This window comes from Typopeltis vanoorti, chromosome 8, assembly GCF_054136105.1.
Source record: "Typopeltis vanoorti isolate ZY-2024b chromosome 8, IOZ_Tvanoo_1.0, whole genome shotgun sequence".
Classification (NCBI taxonomy): Eukaryota; Metazoa; Arthropoda; class Arachnida; order Uropygi; family Thelyphonidae; genus Typopeltis; species Typopeltis vanoorti.
This window is the reverse complement of record NC_143556.1, coordinates 6,573,833-6,595,710: the sequence shown is the minus strand read 5'-3', so window position 1 is coordinate 6,595,710 and position 21,878 is coordinate 6,573,833. Positions and strand designations below refer to the sequence as shown.

Here is a 21,878-nt window from a genome sequence, read left to right as displayed (position 1 = left end):
TATTGTTCACAATATTCAGAGATTACCAAATACAATTTTGTCTTTTTTTTTCTTCAAAAGAAAACACCTTGGTTCTTTCCCATTTATTACTATTATTACTTGACACCTCCAGGGAGTCCTAGACTCATCGAGGGTGGTCACTTGCTCTACAACTCTCCATCTCCACCTCTCAATCCACAAACTACATCGAACTACATCATCTACACCAACACCACCAACACCACTAGTATTTCCACAGACAATCACAAACATCCATTTACCACGGCGGGATTCGAACCCTCAGCCTTTTGGTTGGAGAGCGGATACGCTGACCATTCGGCCTGCCAGGCTGGCAATTGAATTTTATCTTTGATAAAATTCAACTTGACAGTCAAAGCCAAATCTCTCATTGGGCTGATTTTACCTGTAGCCTCTTCTGGTATAAACATATACTGTCACTTCGTAAAAAAAAACAAAAAAACTCGGAAATCATTGGAAAATACATTGGGAAAACATCTTAGAAGCTACTCAGTACAATCGGAAATCCTCGCAACTCTGGAATTGGAATATTGCAGTCGCATTTTGGGTGATTCACTAAAACTCGCTTAAACTTCTCGATGCTGTTCATAAGAGGGCGGTTCTAAGTGATCATTACCATTCGGACTCTGTGCAGCCACTTTCGCACATGACGGTCAGTTTCTGCGTTGAGTCTTTTCTGTTCCTTGTTCAGCAGAATAACATTTTCATGTTTCCCTACTCCTACGCCACCATTTCTGCTAAACCTACAATAACGCAAGCAACTGCTGACCAGCATCCTTTTTACTTTTGCTTATACGGTAATAAAAATATTTAAAAATAATAATAATTAAAACTAATTTTATAATGCATTACTGGTATCGTTGGCGGTAGAATGTATATTCTACCGCCACGACTATGAGACTTCAATTTTTCGTGTCAGTTCTACGTTCGGTCGAAATATTCATCTTTTTAACACTTATGTTATTTTATCGCATAAAAAATCGCATAAATCACGAACCGAAAACAGTCAGCCTGTTTTCCGCCGACCATGCATCTGGTTGGCCGGAAACAAAGAGGTGGTGGAAGTAGCCTAGTAGATATTATTCTTATGGACATTTCTGGGTCCTCTCATCACCATTGAACACACTTTGACTACTGATTCTTACTTGGGAGGATTGACTATGTTTCAGTAAGGAAATACCGTGAGTAGACATAATAATTAAAATTATAATAACGGAATTAACTGATGTAAAATATTATTTATTAGTAAAATTTTCGCCCTAGTATCACAGACATCTTTAGTACATGTATAAAGCTAATTAAACAATAACTGACAATTCCAAACGGCGCCACCTAAGTAGCTAATGTAGGATAACTAGAAAAGGTCAATAAATTTCCTAACTTACTAAAAAAAAAAAAAAGGAAATATATATATATATATATATATATATACAATTAAAAAAGGTTTGCAAAGATTAGCTGAATTATAAAGTACTATCTCCCATTAAGGGGATAGACGTAAACCATCAAATCTGTTTAAGTTAGGAGAGTGGAGTAAAGTTTCACATGTTTCTTTATAAAGCTCTTCCATGAGAAAATGACTTTTGTGACTGACTCTTGTCTTGTTCTAATGCACTCTATGTCTAGTGTTGATGGTATGTTCTGCAAGTCTAGACTGTTCAGGTTCAAGGTATTGAATATGACTGGTGTTCTTCTAGCCGAATAAAGGCAGATCTTCCTGTTTGTCCGAAATAAGATAATCCACAGGAGTAAGGAGTCTGGTAGACACCTGGATAACTGAGATGTGGAAGCTTGTCCTTTGGAGAAGAGAGAAAGGTGGAGATTTTCCTGACTGGTCGAATGGCAACAAAATTATTTAATGGTTTTAAAACTTTTGCTATGCCTTGCACTTAAGGGATAGGAATACGTGTAATTTCTTCTGTATTTGAAGAGGAAGACAAGAAAACTATTCAAATCTCTTTTGATGAAGGAACTCTTATATCCATTAGATAAAAAGGAGGAAATAATGTATTGCAACTCTTTCTGTAATAGATTGTCTGAAGAACAAAAGGAGTGGGCCCAATGAACCTAAGGGGGATTGACTATTTCGGTCTGTCTAACCAAATTAATACCCACTTGAGCTACGGAAGCTTCTCCATCTCAATAACTATCTAGTTAAACCACTATACTGAGAACATTGTCATCCGTTTATTTATTTTTATTTTTTTAATTTTTGAGAATGCTCACCGCATTCACCATTTCTTGAATGCAAACACTTGGAATGAATTTCATTCCACGTTAAATTAGAAGCACCTACAAAAATGTATTAAACTTTATGAAATTTTTTATAACTTTTCGTTTTGCATATATTTACAAATTACGCATTTTGTGCATTTATAGTTTCGACGCTTCTGTTTCTTCCTTTAGATATCGCCCGTTCCTTCGTACATCACTGGGCCCATTATCGTTATGGCGTGTTTGACGAGTACATCCATCCGACAGGATCGGAAGAAGTGCCGTGTTTTTACAATGGGACTTCTTGGTCAGTTATCGGGTGCTACAACGTTTATCCAGACATTGCCGAAACGTAATAATTTATTTCTTTAATATCTCTTTTGTCTCTTGATTCTAATATACAGTATATATACATTCAGTTTTCATTATGCCTAATGTCATCGTAGTGGATTCACTAATTATAATAAACCAGCTACAAATCCTGATCAAAGCCATCAGCATTATTCTAAAGGCACCCTTCCGCTCTAATATTTTATACAAAGGATCTGTCCTTGGTATAAAATATCTTCCCGCTTGTCTAATAAATGATCCTTCATGTTTCCGTACCCCTACGCCACCATTTCTGCTAAACCTACAATAACACAAGCAATGCTGACCAGCATCCTTTTTATAGCTGAACTAACGACTCACAGATCCGAATACTCCTATTTATTTTTCATTCCGTTTATTTCTGTTCTTTGTAACCACGAAAATGTTAAAGAATTCTGCTCCCGTTTCTAATTGATTCATAAGTTTTGAATACTTTTGCTTATACTGTAATATTCAATATACCATAATATTGAATGGGATATGAGCCATATGCCCAACATAGAAGAGAACTACCATTCCAGAACATTTAACGGGGGGGGGCGTCTCATATGATCTTATAATTTCCCTTTGAAACTGATGCAAAGGGTATACGTTTAAATAATCGTTTCTGGCCTTTTTCTCGCAACTCAAGCCACTGAATGTTGAAAGTATTGGATAAATGTATTGCACAGACGTCAAAATACTCATAATTATCATAAATTTAGTTTAACCCTTTACCCAAATGTAGGCAAACAAAGTTTGCGCCTGAAAATATCTTCAGGATTGAGGCAAGGTGGTACATTTGTTGGCAACTCGTAGCAAAGGTGGACCAAGCTCTCATCTCTCCTTGTCTTAATATCTCCCATAATGCAAAGCACATCTCCTTGCGGGCGGACATGTATAATGCTATGCATTATTAGCTGTGAAAAAAAAAAAAAATCGACCAACATTTTGCCATGACTGAAAATAACGCATTCCTACAAAATTTAGTTCTGTTTTTAAAGTTCATACTTTTCGCAGATGTTTCTGGCTTGATTTATATTAAGCACTTAATAACAGAATAAACGTACTTCACTAAAAATAAAACTCATGTTAAAAATAAACTTATCAGAAGGAAGTGTAGTAGCGTTGAAAAATACACCCACGAATGGTTCAGATGTTAATATTGTAAGAGAAGGCGTGAAAATGATTTGCATATTGGACCAACGAGAAGGAGAATACAACAATACGAGTTTTAAAACTGAATGCGTTTTTTTTTTCTCATGAAACGTTTTGTAAACCTATAGTACACTCGTACCTTGAATGAGCCAAGGATGTTTCTGTTTTTATTAATGTTACATATTTTTATTTATTGTTACCTCGCTCTGAAACCCTTCTCTAGAGACCAAACGTGTAGCACTTTTGCAAGCCACTTCAGGCCTCCAATAAGCTGGAGAGTTTATTTATTTATTATTATGGCAAAAGGGATACAGAATAACTACAGGTCAGTGTCCAGTCTGGAAAGCCAATCCAAAGCCTCATCCGTCAACTGGACAGTGGTCTCAGATTAATAGACGGAATTCATCACCTACCTCAAAACAATCACAGACAGAACAATCGAACCCGCAGTCTGTTGGCTGGTTGGTGGTAAGTACGCTTAACACTCAACCAACTAGGATAGCAAATTCAAATTTTGATTTGATTCAAGCTTGATCCGGCTCATCAGAAGTGCAAACAGAAAATTTAGCCTTGACAAGAAAAGGATATTTTCAACAGCTACGATTAATGCTACATCTAATCGACTATCAGCGATTAGATGTAGCGTTAATGATATTAATGCTAATAACATTAATAATATTAATATCGCGGCGATAATATTCAAAATGGAGTTGAAACTTCAACTCCATTTTGAATATTTTTCATAAATCACTTTATGTGGTGGTTTCTTTTTTATTTTTATTACCTCAAATGTCAGGACATTATTGGTATGTAATAAATGAAATTCCTTTTACATGTCATTTAAATACCGATATTTCAGAACAAATGAAGACCAAGAAGGAGAACGTTGCTCTCTGAATCAGAATTTAACAAAGTTTCCAGTTAGCTCCTCTTTAATGGGAGATGTGACTTTGTCCAATGAGGTATGTTACCCTTTCCATTTCGCTATGCAAAATATACGCTTTTCAAAACAAAAAGAAACACGTGAAATGTTTTGTGTCACAAACACATGAGTGAGTGTGACAGAGAACACAAGTCATTCCAAACCATATCAAAATATTCCTATTTCAAATGCACTGTTTTTTTTTTATTATTATTATTTCTTTCTTTTAGGGAGAACAAACTGTTGAGTATTTTGTCTTTTTATTGTTATAGATAAGAAAACTGCTGCCTTTGTGTAGGTTATTGCCCTGTCATTTGATTATACCCAGTGCAAAATATCTCGCTGTTAAGATAAGTATTGGAATGAATTGTCTTCTTCTCGTGCTTAACTGAGACTAAAAGATGTCACAGCAAACGAACATTGTAATCGGCAGCAATGGCGACCATTTTTTTTTCTCCATAAAATTAAGTTGTTTGCTTATGTTGCCATTATAATGATATATAGATGGCGTATTTCAAAATACATTTGATGGATTTCATTCAAAATAATACGCAGAAAATTGTACATTCATGAACTTTATAATGTACTTAATATAACGTACTTTATAATGTAAATGCATTATAAAGGTCATGAATATGTATTTAAAAAATGTGTATTTTTAAATACATATTTTTAAATACATTTAAAAATATGTACTTAACCTAACCTGATATTTTAATATTTTAATATTTTATTGAAAATATTCAATAAAATATTAAAACATGTATTTAAAACATAATTACAAGTTCAAATTACACTTTAATAAAAAAATTCTAAAAATTTAACAAAAATCTAAATGAAAAATGCATGTTGGAAGCCTACTCAAAAACAAACAGACAAACAAATAATAATAATAAGAAGAAGAAGAAGAATTAAACACATAAAGTAACTATTCGTTGCATTTTAATTAACAAAACCTTAAAAATTATAACAAAAATAAATTCCCATTATTGTTCAATTTATTTTATTTATTTAGCGCATGATGATACAAAGGCCTGAGGCCTCTTTTACGGGGAAGTACGGCACCAACTCAATCCCTCCTAATTTTATCCAGGCTCGGGATCGGCATAGCTAACAAGTCAAGCCTATGGCTGGGTTTTTAATACGAAGTTTCGTATTCGAATCCTTAAATTATTATATTCATTAGTTTTGTGGATGCACAATGACCACTGAACAATTCACCGATTCAAAAAAATGATATCGAATCATTCAAGTTTGCTTTTAATAATGAAATTCGTTCAAATGTTATTATTATTATTATTATTATTATTATTATTATTATTATTATCATTATTATTATTATTATAACGGCTGTCTACATGAAGTCAGAAGACTCATCGCGAGAGACCCTACATTGACACACTAACCATTATTTACGCAATACCTGTCATACTTCTCCTTAAATTCATTCATAGACGAAGCATTCACAACCACTTCTGGGAACGCATTCCACCCATTCACAACAATCCAAGCAAAAAATCTAGTCCTAACACCCTTGTTAGCCACACTCTTTCACAATCTCTAGGGATGGCCCCTCGTTCTCTCCCTTCCTGCACTGGTCTTAAAAAAGTCATCAGTCAATCCTATAAAATCCCTTTAATAATTTATATGATTCTATCATATCTCCTCTCCTACGTCTATCAGCTAGTTTTTGGAGCCCACAAATCTTCAATCTATCCTCGTAGGGAACAGTCCACAGACCTGCAACGATCTTTGTAACTTGCTTCTGAATTCTCTCCACAATTTCTTCATCATCAAGAAATCCAGGTTGGATCTGTGCGCAATAGTGCAAATGCTGTTTTATTAATGACTTATAAAGTGGAACAATAACCTCCTTATCCCTGCTTGTCTGTATGTTCTTCAACAACCATATATTATTTGATAAGATGTTCTGGCAACCTTTGCAATATGCCCTTTAAACTTAAGTTCTCTGTTCACAATAATTCCCAAGTCCATTGCCTCGTCAAATTCTTGCAGTTCAGTTCCGTTAATATAGTAAACAGCGTGTGATCTCATCTTCCCGAAGTGCATCACCTTACACTTAGCCACGTTAAGCTGGCAGCCATTTACCTTAGCCCATACCATCAGTCTATTTAAGTCATCCTGCAAGATATCTACATCATCTGAACTGACAATCGCTCTTCCTAATTTTGCATCATCAGCAAATAGCAGATATTTCCTTTCAAATTATTTCCAATATCATTAATGTACAAATTAAACAATAGAGGACCAAGCACTGAGCTCTGAGGTACACCACTAGTTACCTGCCTTCTCCTGGACTCAGTTCCCCCGTAAACCACTCTTTGATATCTATCTACCAGCTATTCTGTAATCCAAATCACCAGCTTCTTATCTTTACCCATTTGCTCTAATTTAGGCAACAGAGTTCCGTGTGGAATCTTGTCAAATGCCTTTGCAAAGTCCAGCAGGATCACTGAGTAAGGATTTCCTTTATCCAACTCTGCTGTTACTTTATTATAGAAAGTAAGCAAGTGACTGAGGCAAGACCTACCTTTCACAAAACCATGTTGCCCCTTATAAAGTGTCATATTGCTGTCCACCCAGTCCTGAATTCTAATTTTTACCAATTTCTCCAAAACCTTAACCACCACTCCCGATATACTGATTTGTCTATAATTTATTGCCTCAGTCCTGGAGCCCCCCCCCCTTGTGAAATGGAATAATTTTCCCCTTTTTCTTCTCAATTGGGACTTTACCAGAACTCTGAAGCTTAAATTAAACAGCCCGGTTAGAGGAGGTGCTAATTCTCCGCGCATTCCCTTAAAACATCGGCCGATATGCCATCTAACCCAATGGCAGTGTTAGCATTAAGGTTCTGTAATATATTATGCACCTCTATTTCGTCTATCTCTAGACTCTCATCAGTCAATGACACATTTGACACTGCACTATCACAACCTAGATGGTACACTTTTGCAAAATGCTCACTAAGGAACCAACTATTTGATTTGCTTCTGTAATTTCCCTACCATCAGCACTTTTTAAAGTAATCTTTCCATGGTTATTCTTCCTTTTACTTGCCACATAGCGAAAGAACTCCTTAGGGTTTCTTTTGGATTCATCAGCTAGCTCTCTCTCATAATTCGCTTTGGCTTTCCTTACCATACAGGTTACTCTCTTTGCCTTGTACTGTGCTCATGGGAACGCTCATCTCCTTTTTCTTTATACTTCCACCACAACCTTTTCTTTATCTGCAACCCTTGCTTAATAATATTATTCATCCATCTTACTCCTACTTGATTATGACATCCGAAAACAGGTAAATCATCATGTATTTTAATTAAAAAAAGAAGGAATGGTTAATTTATGAGTGATATATTATTATACAGTGGCGAACCGAAAGGGGCCCTGACCCCCAAAAGAAAAAGGAAAAATCCACTAGAAAATTTTCTAAAAATCTTTCCTAATTCATTTTTTTTTTTTTAATTTCTGTTGTGTCGTGTCTTCTATTTCTATACTACTTATGAATTAGCGATCACCGCAGATGCTCAGTCAGGTCGGTGCGTAGTGTGTATTCTCAAATCGTCTACTAATTCCCCCCTCCCCAAGATTAAATGCTGAGTGTGCTACTGTTATTATATATAACATAATATACAAATCATAACAAAAATAAATTCATCTTTAACTTTAATTCATTTCACTTGACTGTGAGTCAAACGGCGACGTGTAACCTTATATAAATTGTTTCCTTCCATGTCTCTTTCCATTTTGGTGCTGCAGCGCGATCTATGTTGCTCTCTCTCGCGTAAGATAAAACGAAAAGTTGAAGATTTGTGTGACTAACTGCAAACAAAAATACAGTACATCTAACATTTAATACGTAAATACGCATAAAGTGAGTCAAATTTTGATGTACTTAGGATAAAAATGCATTTCGTCTACATTGGTCTGAATATGACATGATACTGTATCATATGGTTCTGTGCTTTATCCTAAGTGTATAATTGTTACTAACAGGCACTGTTTCACTCTTTTTCCTGTAATAGGTCTGTGTAGCTCAGTGAAAGTGGTGTTTGCTTCCTCAGTGCTAGGTTTAATTTTTTTAGTTTAGGTTTAGCTTTTCTTTTCTTTTTTTTTTTTTTTTTTTGATCGATTCCCAACTTAGTCGATTTGTGGCAGTGGCAAGAGGGGTTTCTTCAGGAAACTCAGGTTTTTCGTTCCGTAAACTCAAAAAGGAGCCTCCGTAGCTCAGTCGACATAGACGAAGGCCTTTGATCGAAAAGACCTGAGTTTGATTCCCGTCCATGACGTGAGGAACCAGTGGCGGATTACCCATTAAGCCAATGAGGCACGTGCCTAGGGGCCTCAAGAATTGGGGGCCCCTGAAGCCAAGACATTTTCCTATAGTGTTTTAAAATAGATTGATGTGTTCAGTAAACATCATAAAAATCTTGATTATTTTAAGCGAAATTTTTTTGAAAACAATTATTACGTTTTTATACGTATTTTGAACAGCGCGCACTACCTACGCTTTAAATAATGCCGCAATACCAATGTCGGCGCTAGTTGACAAGCTTCGTATTTTGAACATCGCGCGCTATCTACGTTTTAAAATAAACAGCATTACCAATGTCGGCGCACGCGCCGTTGACAGCTTCGAGGTCATGAAAACTGATTGCATTGCCGAGATAAGAAGTTTCGCCTGGTTGCTCCTTAATTTCATTTGTTATTGAATCGTGTAAGAGTGAGGTTTTTGTTTCAAAAAGAGCTTTTCGGTGTGACTTTTCGTGTTTTCATTATTTGAGTGTAGTGCAAGTAAAAAAAAAAAAACTTTGCAAAATTGTAAAAAAAACTGATTAAAAAAAAAAAAGAAGTTTTATTATTTATCATCCTTTAACCCTTTAACAGACAGAAAAATCCAGAAATTCAAAAAAATTAAAAAAGTACAAAATTTAATTTATTTGTCACCTAACTTTTATTTTTATTATTATTATTTATTATTATTATTATTATTTTAGAGCCCTCAAATATAATTTGCCTAGGGGCCCCAACTATCCTTAATCCGCCACTGTGAGGAACCTTTATCTGGTCTCTTTCGACGAAAGGTGAGCTAACTGTCCTCATACGGTGGTGGAAGGTTTTTCGTGTCCCAGAACAGGCAAATCGGTCTCGTGAACGCACACGGATCTATAGTCAAAAATATATAGGGAACTTTTCCCCTGCATATAGTTCTTGGGGCCCCTGTGCAGTATTAGACTCAGTGCTGTATTATGGATAGATCCATAATTGCGAACCCTCAGTATGAAGATGCCACCTATAATGAAAATCGACTAGAACCTACACTATTACAGAAAATAACCTATCGTGTAGGGTTAGACCTCATGAGATAACTAAAATGGATTCGCCCATTCCCAAAAAAGGTGATAGCCGACTTTTTTATACGAATTCTATCAAAAAAAAAAAAAAAAAATCAGCTAACGCCTTTTATTCCCTTATAGGGAGTAGGCGAGACCTTTATACCCTACCTAGCTTTTGGAGACCGAGTGGGCTGTTCAATCTCAACCGGTAGCCAATCAGAGATAGCTGGCCCATGTCTATCACTAATTACAGCAGACACCGATGAAGAGGCTGGCAGACAAGTGCTGCCATCTATTGGTACCTAACTCTAACAAGATATGTTATCTGAAATAATGTGGGTGCTACGGTCGATTTTCTTGAGTTTACGGGACGAAAAACCCGAGTTTCCGGAGGAAAAACCCGCTTGCCCGTGCCAGAGATCGAGTAACTCGGGAATCGGCCGAAGAAAGGCTTAAAAAAAGTTCCTCCAGTCGGCGATTAGACTTTAACTTAAGTCTGACTTCGAGCGACCAAGCGCAGAGGATACAAGCTCCATTTCCACTGAGCTACACAGGCCATCGATATATGAATTCTAGTAAAGTAAATTTATATAAATATTTTATAAATATTTTAGTAAAGGGGATAACATCTCGGTCTCATCACAGTAAGCAAATTATTATTATTATTATTTTAGATCCGTGTGTGTTCACGAGACCGATTTGCCTGTTCTGGGACACGAAAAACCCTCCACCACTGTATGAGATACAACTTTAATCAGCACTTCGTGAACTCTGTCCAAAAACTACAAGAAACAACCTTTCCTTAAACGAACATTCTCAACTAGGTCCACCAGCAACCCAGTCGATGTGGTTCCCCACAGTAACAAAAGAAGAACTATCACTGGCAATTCAACAAATTAACCCTAACAAAGAACTGGGGATAGACGGAATCAGACCAAAAGACATCAAGAAACACTCAACCAATCTACTTCCAGTTATACAAAAATTGTTAAATAAAATCTTCGAAACGGGACACATACCTGAAACACTAGAGACTACATTAATCACGCCCATACACAAACATGGAAAAATAAACATAAGTAATTACAGACCCATCGCCACGTTGTCTGTAATCAACCAAATCATGGAATGCATCGTGCATGACGAACTCTCCACATACGTTGAAAATTTTCAAATCATACCCAAAACACAATATAGCTTTCAAAAAAATAAAGGAACAGCAACACTCCTAGGAGACTTCACAGACCTAATAAACCCTGCATTGGATAAAAACAGAAGAACATTAGTGGTATTCATTGACCTATCAAAAGCATTTGACACACTAACACACAAAACGTTGTTAACGAAACTAACCCATATAGGAATTGGAGGTCGTCTACTCCAGTGGTTTAAAGCATACATGAAAAACAGAAAGCACACCACACGTATAGGATCAGCGTACAGCAAAGAGGTGCATGTAACCTGTGGAGCACCGCAAGGAGCTGTCCTATCTCCCATTCTATTTAACATATACACACACACGACATAAGCCACCTTCCCCTAAAAAGTAAAATTTTTCAGTATGCAGACGACAAAGCCATAGTATCCATTAACAACAATGCAAATATTGCTTACACAAATATCCAACACAACATCAATCAAATCACTAACTGATTAACCCAGAAAAACAAAGCTAATGATATTCAAAAAACCCCAAACCCTGTCCATAGAAACTAAATATCTCATTATCCGACATTCATCCTCCTATACACAAAGCGCAGAACCTAAAATCACAACCATCACACAGGTGAAAACAACACGCTATCTCGGACTTCACCGAAGCCGATCAAAGTTGGAATACTTTTGAAAAAAAAAAAAAAACTTTATCCACATCCCTAAAAACATCCTAAGCAACTTCGATGTCTCTATCATATCCCCCCCCCTTTGTTCGCCGATCAACCAGCTTCTGTATCCCAGAAATTTTTACACTCTCCTCATATGGAACATTATACGGTCCTGCAGTCATTTTAGTTCCTCGCCTTTGGATCTGCTCCACCTCACCCGCATTCCAAAGAAGCCCAGGCGACCAGATCTGTGCGCCATAATCCAGATAGAGCTTTATCAAAGACTTTTTAGAGGAGTAATAACCTTCTTATCTTTATATGTCAGGGTGTTCTTCAATAACCCGGTAATCTAATCCTATGAGCTGTTTTAACCACTTTTGCAATATGCAATCTGAATTTCAACTCCATGTCCACCAACACTCCCAAATCCCTGACTTCATCAAGTTGCTGGAGTACAGTTCCATTAATACGGTGGACAGTAATATTTTCTCCAAATGCATAGCCTTATGCTTTGACACATAATTGCCATCCATTCTTCTTGCCCATAGTTCCAGTCTTTAAATCCTGTGAAATGGCAACATCATCTTTATTGACGATTGCCTAATTTTACATCATCTGCAAACAAGTGAATATATACCCTCAGATCATTTTCTATATCATTAATAAACAAATTAAATAGTAGTCATCCAAATACAGATCCTGGTGGTACTTTACTAGTCACAAGCCTGTATCTCTGTATCTGGCATCTGTCCATCAGCTAATCTCTTATCCATCATCAGTTTCATATCCATACCCATTGCGAAGTCCATCCTTGTAGCCATTACCTTAAGCCAACTCCGACTATAGAATGTAAATTACTGAGACATGACCACAATGCCATGCTTTCCCCATACGTTATCCCATTCCTGAAACTGGTCTTTCTCCAATACTTTGAACACCACTACTGAAATGCTAACTGGCCTATAATCCCTTTACCACTTCCCATACACTGTAACATCTTTTCCCTGAAGTATATCCTCCCATGGTATCCAAGCAATATTCTAAGTTTCTCATAGTTCCCAGCTTTGTAATTCCACATGCTTAGCCACCTTCCAGGTCAAAATTGAATGAATTCCTCTCATCGATTTGTGGCAATAAGCGAACTCTGCATTTCGCTTGATTTATACATCAGTATACATTCACTTCGGTATATCTTGTTTTTTAGATTCCTATCTTTCAGAGTAAGAATTCGATGTCTGTTATTGATCTCACAACAATTGCACATACTAGAATTATTAGTATCATCATTATCATCAGATATCAACAGTCGAATATCGCACTTCAAATTTATTGTCCATCTTTTATACACCCTCTGTCCAAAAAAGAAACCGATCTTTTCGAAAATATAAGAAACTAGTGGCGTCACCTGTTGTATCTTTTTGCTATCGAAAGCGGCAACCTTCATTAGTGTTGTGTCAACTGTTTTTGACATTTGTTTCAGTAGAAGCCAAGTTATAGTGCCAAAAGTGATAGTGTGTTTTGAGGAACGGTCGGTCGTCACGATATTCACGCGACGAATTCTCCCTATCAATCGCTTCAAAACGTCGAGATAAAACTCATCATTGACCGTTTGACCAGGCGGAAAAATGAATTCTTTGTGGATAATGCCCTTGGATTCGTAGAAACAAATCTGTATTGTCTTACTTTTGACTTCTCCAAGCGACTTTTTTTCGGATGCCCCTCTTCTGATGGTCTCCACTCAACATTCTGGCGCTTTGTTTCGGACTCATACTCAAAACACCACGTTTCGTCACCAGTAACGATCGTTTCAAGAAAGTTTGAGTCCTTACGAGAGGTTTTAATAAGGTCTTAATGAGGTTTAAATGAGGTACTTGCAGTGTTCAATTCGATACATTTTTTGCTCGTCGGTCCGGTCAACTTGTGGGGAACAAATCACGAATTCAATTTACGAAGGCCCAATTGATTTTAGAATCCCCAATTCATCTTCAATCAATCTCACGGACGATTTCGGGTTTTCTTTGATAAATCACGCGCTTTTTGGATGTTAACTTCGCTCACTCCAGTTTTTGGACGGCCCCTCTTTACGTCGTCCTCAAGCGTGTCACTACCACTTTAAAATCGCTTAAACCACTCGTAAACTTGAGTACGGGATAAGCATTCATCCCCGTATGCTTTTTGAAGCATTTGATGCGTTTCGGTAAAACGTTTACCAAGTTTAACACAAAAGTCAATCGCAGCTCTCTGTTTGAAACTCATTTTCTGACCGTTCGTCAAAACACACTGTCACTCTTGGCACTATAACTCGGCTTCTAATGAAACAAATGTCACAAACAGTTGACACAACACTAATGAAGGTTGCTGCTTTCGACAACAAAAAGATACAACAGTTTCTTCTATTTTCGGAAAGTTCGGTTTCTTTTTGACAGAGAGTGTACACTTATCTGAAGCTTTGCAATGTGCAAACAAGTAACATCTCAAAAATTCTTTAGATTAAATTACTAAAACATAACCTCCCTTAAATAAATCAATATCCTCAGTGTATGAAGAACACTTTCTGTACGCTAGGTATTTCTGTGGATTCGTCTCCATAGCCATTCCACATGATACGTTGTGTTGCCTACGTCTATGTAAACATTCAACCAGTTGTAGATTTATACAGACATTTGCCACAGGATTTTCTTCCTCCACTTTGCACCCGAGTTTTAACTTTCTTTCAGGTCACTTACATGTAGGTGAGCTAGTGGACATTTTTTACTCCTGCCCCTCTTCATCATCGTGCTGCTATCTCACTGCAAAGGGAAATATAATTCATATCTTTCTTCACTAACTTCAAATCGTATTTACAGTTTTTCAGTACTCTGCACTTCTCCATCTTGTTGAAATTTTGCAAGGTGGAACATCACAAAGAGTTTATAAAACTGCTTCCATTAATGGTGAGCTCTGTACCATTCTCTAGTGGACAAGATAATCTTGTCAAATTCAATCCATTCCAGAAACTATATCCCTTGTATATATTTTTAGCCAAACTGCATCTGCTTTTGTTCTTATTTCTAATAGCACTTTGATTGCGGTCAGAGAAGAGATTTCTTCTTTTTTTTTCTGAAATAAAAATAATTTCGAGCTTCTCAATACTCGGATTGAAAAAAATTACTACCTGTAGTTTCTAGAACAGATTCCTAATTGCCTTACTCTTATCCTACCGACAGTATTAAACTGTTGTATGGTTTCCAACCTTTTGGTGGTGAGATCGACATATACAATCCATAGCTGTTTGTCCATCAAGAAAAAAAGAAAGAAAAAAAGATTTATTTTTTGTTCCATTTCGCATTATAATATTGCCTTGTCGGCTAGAAATCCAAACTCTTTCACAGAGAGAGAGAGAGAGAGAGAGATTGTTTACTTGTGTGTTTTGAATTTACAGCTGAAACAACTAAGGCTAACAAGGCTCAGTGTATCGTCTGTAAATTGCGAGTGTTCTTTTGGCCAGTTTGCCTGTTTTTGACGGATGAGAGAGCGATAGATGAGAACGATTGCAAGTCCCCTCTTACTTACCAATTCATTGCACTAAAGCATAAAGCATAGACGAAAGAGCTTCTTTGCTATAGTGAGCGCTCATCTAAACCTGTAGCTATGATTTCATCGTGAACTTCAAAGTATCTTAAACCTACACTGCAATCAAGACTTTTCCGTGAAACTTCGCAGAGTGTATCGGTTACTCGTCATCCCTTGCCTTGCTGTCTGCTCTCTCTGTCTTGTTGAGCAGGCTCGTCTAAAGAGTAACGCCAAGCAACTCTAATCTTCAGGAATAGTAATAAAAAAGTTCATATGATCTTTTTTAGAAGGATTATCTGCTTGACAGAAATTGCTATTTCGATCGTAAAGCTATATTTTTAAAATTCATTTTTGGTTACTGTAAATATTTCTAATGAGGAATTTATTTTCGTCAACTTACAGAATATTTATTCAACACAAGGAAGACACAGTCATTGGTCCACGCTATCATTAAATAGAAAACTTACTTGAAATGTGTGATTTTGTTTGCTTTTACTTGATTTATTAAATGTGGCCTTTTCTTTAAATGTGAAAGTGTGTTTGTGCTGGTCGATGTCTCATTTCTGTATTTTCACTTCTGGAAAATATTTTTTTTTTTACAATTAAATAGTGCAATGTTTATTATAATATTTTAATAAAGAATTTAATACGAAATATCTTGAAGGAATATTCACCGTCAAGCTGTGCTGCTAGAGTTGTTGACGTGTAATTTCTCTGCCAAAAATTCTCACAGGCTTTACTTCACTTTAAAGTCTGATCATTTTAAACTACACATTTGAATGGACTGTGTTTATTTATTCTATGGAATTCACTACGGCGTCATTTTGTTGCAAAATTTTCTTTCCGTGGCGCACATTTTAAAATGGCATATTTTTCTTTAGATTAAACACTTCTGTGGTTCCTCCAGAGAATATCCTCACGATCCCTGGTTGCCTACCCAGCAGAACTTATTCTGCAAAAGCGCATCTGTTTGGGATGTAATCCGAAAGAATCAGGATCTCGTGTACGAAAGGTGAGTTCAATGTAAAATCAGAAACATAGATTATTATTATTATTTTATGTTATTTTATCTTTATATTGAATACATGTGAAATAAGAAACACATTGGTTATCGTCATACCTAGTAACATGGAAAATAAGGTCAGTGTCTATCCACTAAACCTAAACTGGATTCTCTGAAATACAGCTCTGTTCGCAATACTTCAACATAGCGTTGCAGTCGCTTTCAAAATTGCTTTAAAGATCTTGTACATGCACTGGGAAAAAATGAGTGCTGAAGACCAGCACTTTGATGATGATTAAATAGCCTTAAGAATATGATGTATCTTGTATTGTTAAAATCATGTTTTAAAGGTTTCGTATAATTACTTTTAAATTTAGACTAAGATTCTCTGCAATAAACCATAAAGTACAAAATAATGTGGAACTAGATAAAAGGCAGTTTAGAAGAAAAAAAGATTTCCATTTGATGATGTGTAGTTCTAATAATAATTTTCGACAAACAATTCTTTCAGATACGTAAAACATTCAGAGGAGAACACCACTCCGGAGGTACATTTTCACACAGTGAAAGAGGTGGGTTATCGATGTATTTTTGTGGTACAGAACGGCTCGTCTCCAAACAGCAGAATTGTAAGATTTCTTCTATAACTCAACTAATACGAGAATTGTATTGATTTTGAATATATCTGAGACTGTTTGTTGAATAATTAATTTATTAAGTTTGTTCAACAAGCAATCTCCATGTGGAATATATACAGGACTTAAATGTTTGTTTAAGTAATTTATTAACTAGGTGGTTGAACAGTACTCGCGATGGTGCTTCACATCAAAGGCGATGGTCCCTCGCTCTGAGCTGAATTACTTTATGCCACTTCCATCGTGTAGGATCCGCTAGGAAGAATGTATAATATCTTAACCAATGTCTATACTTGAATTCTGTTTTATAATTTTATAATTCTGTAGTGATGTCGAAAAAAGATTGGGCTTAAGTACTTGAATCACATTACCACGAAGTAATGCTCAGAGCCTGAGGTGTGGGCAAATTAGTTCCTTTGAAATATAGCACCATCCCACTATCTATTTCGGCACAGTGAAGGGATACCGTTTATCTTTTTTTTATACCATGCAAGTAAATTATAAGAATTTTAGTAATAAATTAATATTTTTTTATTAATATCAAATTAAATAAGATCTAAGAATATCAAATCAAATTAACCCGAATATCGTTAATATTTCGATTTAAAAAAACATTGAAAATGCGTCCTCTCCTTTTGTTTTGTACTCTTTTCTAATATGCGCATATGGTGACAATATCACAATAATAATCAGAATACCCTCAGCATATAGCATTAAGAGGTCTGTTTGCAACGAGTGTCGAGTCATGTTGGTTACTTTCCAATTGTTTTGTGGAATGAAAAATCCGAATTTGCTGGAAGTAAAAATCCCGCTACCGCCATATGAGATGGCTATCTCATCGTCAATTCTGAAACCCGAAGTTCTTCCCTTTTCAGACGAGTTCCAAACGCTGCCCTTTCTCATCAAAGGCCAGAAGAAGCAATGGAGTCGAAGCTCCCATGGAGGAAGTGGTTGCTCATCTTTCAAAACGGAAGCTAATGAACAGTATTCGCATTGAAGCGACTTCTGTTCTTAAAGCCAGTCAAATAATTATCGTAGTTTCTCGATTGATTCGAGCTTATGAAAAAACAGCGTATCCCCATATTGAAACACAAACACACAAATGTTTGTGTTTGTGTTTGAATATGGGGATACGCAGTGTTTTCTTTCAATATTTTATTGAAGTAGCATCACTGTGTGTGTGTGTGTGTGTGTGTGTGTGTGTGTGTGTGTGTGTGTGTGTGTGTGTGTGTGTGTGTGTGTGTGTGTGTGTGTGTGTGTGTGTGTGTGTGTGTGTGTGTGTGTGTTCTGTCTGTTAGTCTGTAACTGACCATTTCATTTAATTTGAATTAAGACTGCCAATTTAAAAAAGAAAAAAAAATTCCGACATCCAGCCAATGTTGTATAGGAGCATCAGTGAACTTGCGCTTTCCACAAGCAGCCCGATTTCCAATTTAAACGCTAAACACGTGAGCTTAAATGGAGTTTTAATCAGCGTGAAAGACAGTTAAAAGTGACGGTTTCATGTTCATCCACGCGCAGAAATGAATTACAAAAACGTCCCCCATCCTAAATTTGGGTGCAAGTATTCGATAAACCGCTATCATATAATAAATGTTCTTGTAATGTGATGAATGCTTCTTTCGTCATTGGTGTTTTTATTTCTTCCAGTTCGACATGCCCACAGTCCGTCAACGCTTGAAAACATTTTTAATGAATCTTCGCAATAAAATCGAAATCAGTCTTGTAAGTTTCTCCACTTCGAGCGAACGGCTAATTGAAGGTGAGCAAACCCCCCTAACGGAGAGCGAGGTGAATCGCGGAATTTTAAAAATAGCTCTGGATACAACCAACTATGCCGACATCACGTCCGGATTGGAAGAGGTTTGTATTTTGTGAACTCTAAACGTATTTATTTACAATGATGCATTTCATGTTGTTTGAAAAACAAATTACCCTGCCTTACTTTTACTTCGAAAATTGCGAATGCTGAATGGTAAATGATCTTTATTGGAAAATTGAGAAAATGGCATGTGGAATAAGTAGTAGATTTTTTGAATGGACACGAGCGGGCGACAGAATAACCTACCAGACAGGGTAAATGAGTGGCCAGCTGGGATATATTTGATGAAAAGGATTATTATTATTATTATTTATATGGGCTACATGGAGTCAAAGGACTCATCGCGGATAATGGTTAGTCAAAGGACTAACCATTATTCGCACAGTGCCTATTATGCCTCTCCTTAAATCTATTCACTGTTGGAGTGCTCACAACTACCTCAGTCAATCCATTCCACTCATTTACCATTCTCCATGAAAAGAGCCTCGTCAGCACACCCTTACTAATCACACTCTTAGACAACTTCCACGTGTGACCCCTTGTTTCCCCTTACTCCCTGCGTATTGAAAATTTTCTTGTGTCCACATCCCTTTAGGAACTTATAAATTTCTATCATATCCCCTCTCCTCCACCTGTCAGCTAAACTCTGCAACCCACAAACCTTCAATCTATCTTCGTAGGGAACATTCCACAGACCTGTCACCAGCTTCGTCATACGTTTCTGAATGCTCTCCATCACCTCCCGATCCCCAAGAAACACAGGTGACCAAATCTGTGCACAGATTTGGTCACCTGTGTTTCTTGGAGATCAGGAGGAGATAGAGTCAACATGTGGTCTAATAAAGAGGTATATTAACGTCACTATCTTTAGTTGCCAATGTGTTCTTTAGTATTCAAGTACTTCTCTGAGATATTTTGCCACCTCTTTGCAATATGTCCACTTAATTTCAACTCTCCATCCACCATCACCCTCAGATCCTTAGCCTCATCACTTTCCTGTAAACTAACACCATCAATATGATACGAAATATTTAATCTTTTCATTCCAAAGTGCACTACCTTATAGCATTGCTTTGGCAACCGTTGCACACACTGCCAATTTATTGAAATCATCTTGTAGGATATCTACATCATCTTTATCAACTATTGTCCTCCCTAGTTTTACATCATCAGCAAACAACTGGATGTGCCCTTCAAATATTCCGCTATATCATTAATATAAAATTAAAGAGTAGTGGTCCGAGTACAGAGCCCTGGTACTAGTCACCCTCGTTCGCCTTGATTCCACGCCGCCATCTTTTGATATCTGTCTATCAGCCACGCCACAAGCCTCATATTCATTCCCATTTGCTCCAACTTATGTAATAGTTTTCCATGTGGTATTCTATCAAATGCCTTTGCAAAGTCCAGCAGTATCGTGGTGTAGCCATTTACTTTATCCAATTCTGCTGTCACCTTATAAATTGTGAATGAATAAATTGCTGAGGCAGGACCTACCTTCAATAAAGCCATGCTGCCCTTATAAAGTATCATATTCCTATCTACCCATTCAGGAAAGGGTAGATCGGTATCATATTCCTGAATTTGACGTTTAACCAACTTTTCCAATACTTGAACCACCTCTCCAGGGATACTAATTAGTCTGTAATTTGCTACTTCTGTCTTGGAACCACCTTTATGTAATGGCACTATCTCACCCTTTTTCCACTCCCTTGCCAGACATGATACTTTAGATTAAACTTCTTCAGAGACACCGCCAATTCACTTGCACATTCTCTTTTCACAAGCTCACATACTATCCAGGCCCATTGCTGTATCCACACAGATATTTTTCAATATACTGAGTACTTCCAGTTCAACTACCTCAATGCTCACATCATGTTATCTCAGCAACTGCACCATCTTGAAAATATATCCTTGCAAAGTGATCACTTAGTAACTGAACTATGTCTTCTGCTTCTGTTACTTTCCTACCATCAGCACTGAGTAAAGTTATCTTTCCATAGCCATCCTTTCTCTTACTTGCTATGTAGCGAAAAAAACTCTTTTGGATTTACTTTGGCCTGCTTTGCTAATTTTCTCTCGTAATCTGATTTTGCCTTCCTTACCATACTAGTTACCCCAATTGCGCGAGATTTATACTACTCATGGGCATACCGATTACCGTGTTGTTTATATTCCTTGTACAATGCTTTCGTTTTGGCATTATATTGCTTGTCACCCACTTAATCTCTACTCGTTTATCCTCTTGACCCTGGGTATGCACTGTAATACTACTTTACTCAAACAGTCCCTAACCGTTTTCCACGCACTAATAACATTTATTTCACGTAGTTCATGTTATGACACTGCTGAAAGTTGCCTCCTAATTTTGTCATAACTTATAGTTTTGTAGTTCCGCATAAATCCTTTCTTGGCTGCAATTACCACATGTTGAGCAACCACCCAGGACAAGACTGCATGGTCACTTTTCCTGACCGTAGGTAGAGTTGCTATTGTAGTTATAGGCAGATCTTCTGATGCTATTACCAGATACAACACGAAAAGCCCTGGTCTCTTTCGTCATGTGCTGTTTCAGGCAATTGTCCAATTAGTAACTGTATAATTCCTATTTTGCCAAGTGTCCTGTCTTCCTTCCAACCTATATCACCATAGTTGAAGCCTCCCATGATAATTGCTTGGCCTGCACTCATTGTGCTAATCTGCTGATTAGCACAATGGTAGCAGGCTTTCTCTATCATCATTTTGGTAGCAGGCTTTCTCTCTCATCGTTCACCGAGTGTCATGGTGGGCGGTACCTTATCTTCGAGCTTTCAAAGTCTCAAGGTTCTGTTCTATCGCCAGCCTTATTTCTTTGATACATAATTGATTTATTCTCAATCACCAGTATTCGAGAAACCATCCATTAAACAGACGTCCCGAACATGAAGATCTCCTACAACCCTTCAATGCGATTAGGATAACCTGGCCACCATCAATGCTACCCAAACGCATTCTTTCCTTTTTTTTTTTTTTTCCGGAAAAGG

General features: G+C 36.9%; 1 protein-coding gene across 2 annotated transcripts in view; it reads left to right on the top strand.

The window, feature by feature from the left end:
- LOC150103701 (calcium-activated chloride channel regulator 1-like) overlaps positions 1–21,878 on the top strand; it is a 124,211-nt gene that overhangs the window by 60,744 nt on the left and 41,589 nt on the right. For both annotated transcript variants that reach the window (XM_090397090.1, XM_090397089.1), the window contains exons 3-7: positions 2,425–2,584; positions 4,598–4,700; positions 16,274–16,404; positions 16,907–17,024; positions 18,681–18,893. In XM_090397090.1, the coding sequence (XP_090253216.1) occupies positions 2,425–2,584; positions 4,598–4,700; positions 16,274–16,404; positions 16,907–17,024; positions 18,681–18,893 (725 nt within the window). The remainder of the gene's footprint in view (positions 1–2,424; positions 2,585–4,597; positions 4,701–16,273; positions 16,405–16,906; positions 17,025–18,680; positions 18,894–21,878) is intronic.